This window comes from Microtus ochrogaster, unplaced genomic scaffold, assembly GCF_000317375.1.
Source record: "Microtus ochrogaster isolate Prairie Vole_2 unplaced genomic scaffold, MicOch1.0 UNK6, whole genome shotgun sequence".
NCBI classification, from domain to species: domain Eukaryota; kingdom Metazoa; phylum Chordata; class Mammalia; order Rodentia; family Cricetidae; genus Microtus; species Microtus ochrogaster.
In genome coordinates this window covers 11,445,353-11,455,938 of record NW_004949104.1, presented here as the reverse complement: position 1 = coordinate 11,455,938, position 10,586 = coordinate 11,445,353, and the positions used below count along the sequence as shown (strand labels likewise).

Here is a 10,586-nt window from a genome sequence, read left to right as displayed (position 1 = left end):
GCCTGCCTCTGCCTCCCGAGTGCTGGGATTACAGGCGTGCGCCACCACCGCCCGGCTTTTTTTTTTTTTTGGAGTAGTATATATTTCTTATGAAGAAATTTGTTCCCTGTATTCTACCAAACCCTTAAGAGCAGATAGCAGTAATAGTTTTTAGTGCAGGAAATAAGACTTGATGCCATAAGCCATAGTTCCTTTTTCCATTTTTTAAATCTTTGTTGCCATTCACTCCTTCCCTAAATTACCACAGTGACTTTCTAGCTGTTCTTATGACTTCTCTGTCTGTATTCCTTCCTTTCTCCCTCCTTCCCTTCCTCCCTCCCTTCCTTTTTCCTTCTCTCCCTCCCACCCTCCCTTTCTTTTCCTTTTCTTGAGACATGGTCTCTCTATGTATCCCTGGCTGTGTAAACCAGGCTAGCTCCAAACTCACAGAGATCTGCCTTCCTTTGCCTTCCAAATGCTGGAATTAAAGGCACATGCCACCACACCTGGTCCTTTCCTGTCTGTCATAATCACTGCTCTTTTGCTTTGAAGCAACATCATGACCAAGGTAACTCTTGTAAGAAAAAAGCATTTAATTGGGGCTTGTTTACATTTGCAGAGGTTTAGTCTGCTATCATCATGGTGAGGGGCATGTCAGAATGCAAGGGGGTACTGGAGCTGTAGTTGATAGCTACATCCTGATCTGTAGACCAAGGGGGGTGGGGAGATACAGACAGACACTGGGCCTGGTATCACTGGTGACACACTTCCTCCAACAAGGTCACACCTCCTAACCTTTCTAATCCTTTCAAATAATTCCACTCCCTCACTGGTGACTAAGCATTCAAACATATGAGTCTATGAGGGCCATTTTTATTCAAACCAACATACTGTCTGTATTCTTAAGGCATACAGATGATCAGGTCTTGGGATCTCTGATCTGTTTAAACCTTCAATAGACTTTGATGATCTTAGAAAAAAATTCAAAATCCTTACTGCTGCAAACAGTTTCACAGCCACACCTCTTTTGGACTCTAAAAAAATGCATTCCTTCTCAATTAAGAGCTCTTGCATTACTGCTCTGTCTACCCAAGGCACTACCCCACGTGTCTGTATATGACTGACATGTCATGAGGCTCATCTCAAAATACCACATCTTCAGGCAAGTCTTCCTTGACCCCTCTGAATCTAGCACTTCTTTCTCTATTTTGTACTTCCTACCACCGCTTTATATTGTTCATAACACTTATTTTATCTGAAATTATCTTTTCTTTGTTTATGAGCTAGAATCTTTGTAGATTTGGTGGGAAAAAAAATCTTTTCTGCCTTGTTCACCTTCTAGCTCAAAGTAGACATTTGATAAAATATTCATTACATGACTGAATAATTCCTCAACTGATAAAATTTAATGGAAATATTTGCTACCTAACTTAATTTTAGCTGAGAGGAGGGAGATTAAGTTATCATTACTCCTGGATAAAGTAATGCTGTGAAACATTCGGAGGAAGCATCAATGAAATGTTCCTTTTTATCAGGTAAATATGTGGTTTTGTTTCACAATTAACTTCTTTCTCTGTTCTCTTTGTTTTTTCTAGAAAGTAACTGAGATATACCAATTCAAATTCAAATACACAGAAAAGGGAACCACTATGGACTTTGACAGGTAGAATCTAATTGTTTAATGAACTCAAGAAATGTATAGGAGTAAAGTAAAATAAGTTTCTATATGGCCAGAGGATACCCTTAAATCATTTTCTCATAAGCCCTATAAACCCCACTATTATGAGTAGAAATGATAATAGTTGTTTTAACATCTGAAGTCTATAGACTAAGTGGAGTCATGCCTCTGAGGACACCTGCACTCATGTGCACATACCAACATGCAGACACACCTACACATAACCAAAAATAATAATAAATATTAAAAAACAAACAACACATAATTAAAATATATTAATAAGGCTGTCAACATGATGTTAGGAAAAGAACCTATATGACTGTCTCTGGCTATTGTTTCAGTGGCTCTGTTGGTATTAATCTGTTGGCTCTGTTAATCTTTTTCATCTTTAATGTTGGCAGATTAATTTGCCTACATATACTATCATCTGGTTATCTATACACATACCATTTTCTGTGTGCCACTCTTTGGGAAACTCATATGCACTGTGTTTCCCTATCAAGTTTTAAAATCCATGTTTTAGATCCAATAACAAGTCAAAGAGCAAAACCAAGGAAGACCCTTGTGCACATGGAATGTTTGTTAAGGAGCAACATTTTTCTCTCAGAAGCTTTTGACTTCAGATCAGTGAACTAAGGACTGCTGATGAAATGTAGTAGAAGTAGATGAAATAGATACTGTAAAAAGACGGGTAGAAAAGGGCTTCCAATAAGGGAGATAGATACCCTGAAAGAAACAATTCTGAAGAAAAAAATTGGCAAAAATGCTACCTTTTCTCTAGTTCTCCTGGAGGGCTGAAGGTTTCTCTCCAGTACTGTCGTAGGGTTTCTATTGCTGTGATGAGACACCATGACCATGGCAGCTCATATAAATGAAACATTTAATTGGGGTGACTCACAGTTTCAGAAGTTTAGTCCATTGTCATCATGATGGGGAACATGGTAGCATGCAGGTAGACATGGTGCTGAGTAGTAGCTGAGAGTCCTAAATCTTGATCTTGCAGGCAACAGGAAGACGACTGAGACACTGAGCAGTATCTTGAGCATAGGAAACCTCAAAGCTCACTCCCACAGCGACACACTTCCTTCAACAAGGCCACACCCACTCCAACAAAGCCACACCTCCTAATAGTGCCACTCCCTATGAGATTATGGGGGCCAATTACGTTTGAACTACCACAAATACTCACTTCCTTAATTTTCCTCTCATAATTGAGATTTGCAGAAAGTACTCAGATATAAGAGGAAAAGTCAGTTCCAGGAAGGAGATTAAAAGTATTAGCCAGGCAGGCGGTGGTGGCCCATGCCTTTAATCCCAGCACTCGGGAGGCAGAGGCAGGTGGATCTCTGTGAGTTCGAGACCAGCCTGGTCTACAAGAGCTAGTTCCAGGACAGGCTCCAAAACCACAGAGAAACCTTGTCTCAAAAAACCAAAAAAATAAAATAAAATAAAAGTATCAGCCACATTTAACTAGTATTTATATACCATTTTCTTGGAGGCATTGTCTCATGTGGCTCAGGCTGACTTTGAACTTAACATGTGGCAAGGTTGCTCTACGAAGCCCAGCTGCAAGCCATGTATTTCACACTCTCCCCCACCACAGTTGCTCTTACTCTCCAAAACTTCAATATACATATTTTTAGCAACCAGATTAACCTTTTTTGTTTGTTTTAAGGACACATATTGAAAGGTTAACAGTAAAGCAAATAGGTAAATCTTTCTGATATTAAGGAAATGAGAAGTTAATATATAGCATATATTTCTAGAATGATTGCTTAAATGAGGGTCCTGAATATGATCTGATGTTTCCTTGGGCCCCATGGACTATTATGTTTATATTCCTTCATTCTGACTGATTAAAAATCCTAGTAGACAAAACTTGTAGTTGTTGGAAATTGATAGAGGAGCTAAAATATCTACTTAATATATGTTTATGCTGTGATTTCTCACTTTCTCCAAAAATCAGGGAAAGACCTAACAGTTTAATTACTTGGATGATTTTTTATTGCTTAGTGCCAATATGTTCAAGGTACTGCAAATAAATTGCAGTTGTAGCTCGTCCTTGAAGGTACTTAAATGTGAGACTAATTGGGAAGAAATCGTTGGAGGGAAATGAAGATTTTTAATTAGAAGATAATTAGCCCAACTCTCACTCATTTATTAGTTCAGCAAATTTTACTAGGTAGCTAGAGACCAAGCCTAGTGGTGTGGAAATGAGTTAGCCGTTCATAGTCTATATGGGGACAAATAATTTTTCTGAGGGAAGATGAAGAGTATAGGGATGACTTGAAGAGATGAGATGGCACATGAGCTGGATAGGTGCAGCAGGGCATCAGCACAGTACAGCTGACGTGAATAGCATCTGCAAATACTTGTGGGCGTAGCTTCAGGGGAGGGTAGAGGTGAAAATAATTAGTTGTATGTACACCATTTCTTTTATTTGATTGTTTGTGATGGAGGTAATAGACGAGTTTTAAGCAAGAAGGTGACATGAACAGAGACTCTCCTATTGGGAGTATTAATTTATGGAGAATGTCTTGAAGTGTAGACAAAAAGAAATAAGAATAGATGCTTTAGCAATCCATGCAAGAATGAGGAGGGGATTTCTTTGAGAGACAATCATATGGTAGATAAGTGTAGCACTAGTGACTGATTTCATGCTTGGAGAGCTGCAGAAATGTCCATAAACTTATCTCTCAAATGGGCTAACTGACCTAGAATAGGTGCAAACGATTTGACTGAGGTCATTCAGCTGGTTAACAGCGCAACTGATACTCGATGCTAGGTCACCTAATTACAAGACCATTATTCTCTTTACTATGAGATGTGGTTATTTGAAAGCCAAAATTTTAAAATGATCTTTTCTTTTTTCTTTTTTTTTTTTTTTTTTTTGGTTTTTCGAGACAGGGTTTCTCTGTGGTTTTGGAGCCTGTCCTGGAACTAGCTCTTGTAGACTAGGCTGGTCTCGAACTCACAGAGATAAAATGATCATGTTTAAAATGCCTTAGGGGTGTTGTTATTCAGAAATCCTTTGCATGTACATTACAGAAAGTACTATCATTCCGTTACGTTACCTCTTAAAAATTGTCTACAAAAATGTCTTCATGTTTAATTTATTAGGTGACATAGTCAATAGTTGTATTGTTTTGGAGTATATTGTAAATACTATATATGATTGAAAGTACCACTTTTCTGTGATTATAGTAGTAGTACAAGCTTCGAAAGTGGAACAAACAGTGATGATATTAAGAAGGCCTGTTCCCTACTAATCCGTCAATTGTATATACTGATGCAGAACCTTGGACCCCTTCCTAATGATGTTATACTTACCATGAGACTCCATTATTATAATTCAGGTAGGTAAAGACCTTTGGTCAAATTCCTTCTTAAGTACTAAAGTGATGCTGTCTATAAGTAGAAGGATTTTATAAGCATTCGAAAGATCTTTGTATTATATGTGAAGTATTACTGTCACTTGTTCTATTGAAACTTAATTTTTTCTGGCCTTTCTGCAGTGACACCATATGATTACCAACCCCCTGGTTTTAAAGAAGGGGGTAACTCACACTTCCTGCTGTTTGATGGGGAGCCAGTGAGCCTTCGCATGGGCTCAGTCTCCTCTGGCTTTCACAGCATGAAAGTAAAAGTTACAACCGAGGCCACCAGAATGCTTGATGGGGAGAACAGTCCCACTCTGGAGAATGGCACTACCGAGCTAGCCCATCAGGGTCTTGACTGTGATGAGGAAGAAGAGGACGGCAGCAACCAAGTAAGGCCAAGTTTTAGTGCTCCTTCACTGCTTCACTTAAACACAGTTGACATTTGCAGTGTGTATTCAGGTCATGTCACAGGAACAGAGTCCAGCGGAGCATGGCGTGTATGAAAACTGAAACAAAACTAGCCTCTGACGTCAAGGACTTTTTAGTAAAAAAAAAAAAAAAAGTCTTCCAGAAGGAAATACATGTTTCTTATTGTCTAGCAATAAGAAAAAAATCCCAGTGTGCTTTATTTTTTTAAAGGTACCTATATATTTATTTTTTTTCACATTTCAAAAGTAACATATTTTTAGTACTTAAAATATTTTAAGTATCTGGCAAGTTTATACTCAATAAAAGTATACATTAACTCTTGATTACTGTAGTAACTGGGCACAAGAGGGTTAGGTAAGAAAATTTTACAGATTAACCTGAATCAGAGGAAAAAAAAGAATGAAACCAACGTCTATGACAAGCATTGCGGTTTGATCATTGGGGAAAGCTGAGGGGTTGGTGGGCTTGCAGCCAGTGGGGCTGATAAAGGCGTTGCTTAGAGCACTTGACTTTGTTTCTGTAGAGACTTAAAGCTGAGGCCTTGGCCGTTGTCTGGATAATAATGTTTGCTTTGTGCTGACATTGTAGTTAAAAGATTCTGAAACAAAATCATTTTCAGGCTGTTTAGTGGGAAGGGATATTATAAAAATAATTCAGGAGGTATTTTGAAATTAAAATAACTTTTTTATTTTTTTGCCTTAGAATCCTAATTTAAAAAGATGACTATAGGACTGTAGAGATGGCTTAGGAGTTAAGAGCACTCGTCCAGAGGACCCAGCATCCACATGGCAGCTCACAACTGTCTGTAACTCCAGTTCCAGGGAATCTGACACCCTGGTCTTGCTTCTGTGACTACCAGGCATACACATGCTAAACAGACATATATGCAGGCAAAACTCCAATATGAATAATAATAATAACAACAATAACAACAATTATTATTATTACAGAAATATTTTTGGATGACTATGCTGGGTAGCTTCTAAAAGTACCTTCCAAATATTTAATTCTGTATTGTATTTAGTATATTGAAAGGGAGGTAGTCCTAGTTTCAATTCAATAAATATGACAAATGTAACAAACAATAGGGTTTTTTGTTCTTGTTGTTGTTTTTCGAGACAGGATTTCTCTGTAGCTTTGGAACCTGTCCTGGAACTTGCTTTGTAGACCAAGCTGGCCTCAAACTCACAGAGATTCTCCTATCAATGCCTCCTGAGTCCTCAGATTAAAGGTGTGCACCACCACAGATAGCCTAAACACTAAGATTTTTTTTTTTATCTTTTTTTAGGTTTTTCACAATATTGGGTATGGAAATAACTAGATTCTGGTACAATTTTTTTCTTTTGATTCTATGCCAAGGGATATATAGCTAACATGGAAAAGCTAGTAATAATAATAACAATACCACCAAAACAATACTAATTGTTAAGAAAAGAATGAGAATGTTTTAGATTTTTGTTTTTAAGAAAAAATTAGGGCTTAGTGTGATGGCACATGCCTTTAATCCCAGTGCTTGGGAGACAGAGGCAGAGGACTCTATGAGTTCAAGGCCAGCCTGGTCTCCGCAGTGAGTTCCGCTACAGCCAAGGCTACGTAGAGAAACCCCGTGTCTCAGAACAAACAAACAAACAAACAAAAACAAAAAAAAACATGAAAGAAAGAGAGAGAAAGAAAGGAAATTTTTTTCAAGCGACTGGAGAAATGGCTCATGGTTAAGAGCTCATACTGCTCTCACAGAAGACCTGAGTTTCATTTCCAGCACCCGTGTTTGGTAGTTCAAAACCTTCCATAACTTCAACTTCAGGGGCATCTGTCACCTCTAGCCTCCATGGGCACCTGCACTCACATGTACATACCTGTCCATACATGCATATATCCTTTATATGTGTGTGAGTGTGTCTGAATGTGAATACTTCCTTTATAGGATACACATAATTAAAAATAAATAAATAAAATAATAAATAAATTAAAAGGTTTACATAGTTACAAGGTTCTACATGCCTCCAACTGTAGGGGCAAAGGCAAGAATAAGAGAAGTTCAAGACCATCCTAAACTACATAATATGTCTAAGGTCAACCTGGGCTATCTGAGACCATGTTTCAGAAAGCCAAAAGGAAAAAAAAAAGAGATTTTCTTCTTTTTTCTCTTTTGCCAAATAAATGTAAGCAGGACAGCCTGACAGGGGAAACTGTATTTACAAGGATCTAGATTTTGTGGTAACTTGGTTAATTCAGTTTCCTCTCTTAGTGATCTAGTTATGTTAGAGAATTTAGTAGGTTATGTCCTATTGACATTTTCCTACTAAGTATTTCTAATGTTTTTCTTCCTAGAAAGTATTCACAATTATACACATATTCACACAAATACATAGGACATTTACCTTAAAACCAACAAAAGGTTCTTTCTCTATAGCTCTGATGGTTCTTTGTAATTTCACTCTCTATGAGAATGTAAACATATATAGAAGTAATCAAAATCAAGTACTCTGTGATCTCTGTCTTTTGCTTGACTGTCAAAAATGTGATTTCATTACTGTGCATATTTTTTTCATTTCCAACGGTGTGACCTACTCTCTTGTTTGTTTGGGTTTTTTTAAAAAATTTTTTTGTTATTGAGACAGAATCTTGCTATGTAGCCCTGATTGACCTGGAACTTGCACTATAGACCAGGCTGGCCTAGAACTCATGGACATCTGCCTGCTTTTACCTCTCTAGTGCTGGGATTAAGTGTTTGTTTTATAACACTCAGATTGGCCCTTGTTTTTGTTTATTGAAACAGAATCTGTTGCCTAACCTAATCTCATTTTCCTAACTTCAGATGATCCCTGGGTCTGTGGAGATATGCTTTAGCCTCTCATGTAGTGGAACCAGAAATAGGTGTTGCTAAGCCTGACTAGTATTTTACTAGTTTTTCTTCCTTCCTTCCTCTCCCCTCCCTGCCCCTTTTGTTAAGATCTCCCTCGTCTAGATATTGTAGTCTAGCTGGCCTGAAACTCTTTTTGTTGTTGTTGTTTGTTTGTTTGTTTTGTTTTGTTTTGTTTTGTTTTGGAGACAGGGTTTCTCTGTAGCTTTGGAGCCTGTCCTGGAACTAGCTCTTGTAGACCAGGCTAGCCTCAAACTCACAAAGATCCACCTGTCTCTGCCTTCTGAGTGCTGAGATTAAAAAGGTGTGTACTGCATTTATACGCACACTTCCTGGTACACATGCAGGAGTGTCTATAGGAAATATACTAGCTTAGTCACTGTTGACTGTAAAGAGACAACATGAAGTGTCTCTGTGACAAGATAGCATTTAATTGGGGGCTTGTGTGCAGTTCCAGAAGGCTAATCCATTATCATCATGACAGGGTGCATTGCAGCGTTCAGGCAGACTCTGTCTGGAAAAGTGTCTGAGAGCTACATTCTGATCCATAAAGAGAAAGAGACTAAGCCTCGAATGGGCTTTTGAAACCACAAAGCCTATCCCTAGTGACACACTTCTTCCAACAAGGTCCTACCTCCTAATTGGTCTGAGTCTTCTCAAATAATGTCACTCCCTGATGTATAAGCATACAATATATGAGCCTATGGGGTCATTCTTTTCAAACCACCAGACTTGCACATTTTCAACTTTGATAAAAAACACAAAATAGTGCTGTACCTGTATTTATTGTACCAACAGTGGAAGAGAGATCTTGTATTCTTGCAGGTGCTTATTATTGCTTGAATTTATGTTTTTTGTAGTCTGCTTGATATGCTAACACTGCATGATTTTAGCATATTTCCTTATTGCTGATACTCGAGCATCTTTTCATTAGTCATCCTAGTTTTCTGGCGCATATGAGTTATCTTTCTTCATTGATGTAAAAATGTTTGGGAGGTTAGAGTGATAGCTCAGTGGCTAACACTGGATACTGCTCTTCCAGAGTACCTGAATTCAGTTCCCAGCAACCACGTCAGGTGGCTCACAACTGCCTGTAACTCTAGCTCCAAAGGGACCCATTGTCTAGCCTTTGAGGGTACCTGTTTTCATGCCCATATGCACATGCACACACACACAGATACACATAATTAAAAGAAAAAAATTCTTATAATCATTTTTTTACTTAGTAGTGTTGTAATAATTTGTCTACATGTGTGGCTTGTCTTCTCACTGTCTTTAGAAGGTCTTTGGGAAAGAAAAGCTGTTTATTTAATGTAGACTCTTCTGATACCCTTAAGAAATCCTTCTCTATTTAAGATGATAAATAATAATCTAATATATATGCTTCTTGAAGTTTATTTTATTTATGATATGAGATAGATCAGACCTCTTGACAGTTTTAAGTCAAAGTATTATATACATGCAGAAAAATATTTATCTCAGTAAATACCCACAAACTGAACAGTTGTGTTGGGACATGGGTGAGGCAAGCAAGATGTCTAGGAAGGTAGCTATACTCACCACTATACCACCAACATAAAACATGTCCAGGGAGTTGGATGCCCTCAAGTGCCAAAAATGAGAGCCTCCTTAAATTGTGCTTCTTGGATTATTGCTAGTCTCACCATGTCTTGGCACTACTGAATAATCTGATAATAACATCAATCACATCAAAAAGTAGGGTACCTCCTGCTTAGAAAGAGTTTTAACTTCACAGTTGCTATGCTAGTTAACAAGAACATTGCCATCCTTCCTTCTGCTAGCAGATATTTGTTCATTTTATTGCTGGTGTACATTTGAATATGCTTCAACTTGGGGTCATTGGGACCAGAACTTCTGAGACTTATGGAACATGTTTTCCAGTCAGATACACACACATTTCTAGTGGAAGTCAGATTGATAGGAGTAGAACTGCTAGGCCAAAGGATATGTGTGCAGTTAGTTTTGATAGGTAGTGAAAAGCAGCTTCCAAAGCGCTTTTGCCAAGTTACATTACTTCATGTAGCTGCGGCCATGTCACATCTTCATCTCCTTTGGCTATTTCCATCACTTTTTCCAGGTATGTTTTGTATACTGAGTGTGTTTTATCTTGTTAGTGATAAGCATTCTGGTGAGTATGCAGTGGTATGGTGAGGTGCAGGGTATGGTGAGGTGCAGCGGTATGGTGAGGTGCAGCGGTATGGTGAGGTGCAGCGGTGCAGCGGTATGGTGAGGTTCA

General features: G+C 38.2%; 1 protein-coding gene across 1 annotated transcript in view; it reads left to right on the top strand.

Annotated features, from left to right (window-relative positions):
* Hormad2 (HORMA domain containing 2) overlaps positions 1 to 10,586 on the top strand; it is a 71,914-nt gene that overhangs the window by 38,971 nt on the left and 22,357 nt on the right. Inside the window, exons 9-11 of the mRNA XM_013353348.1 lie at positions 1,575 to 1,642; positions 4,862 to 5,013; positions 5,173 to 5,426. Coding sequence (XP_013208802.1) covers positions 1,575 to 1,642; positions 4,862 to 5,013; positions 5,173 to 5,426 — 474 coding nt within the window. The remainder of the gene's footprint in view (positions 1 to 1,574; positions 1,643 to 4,861; positions 5,014 to 5,172; positions 5,427 to 10,586) is intronic.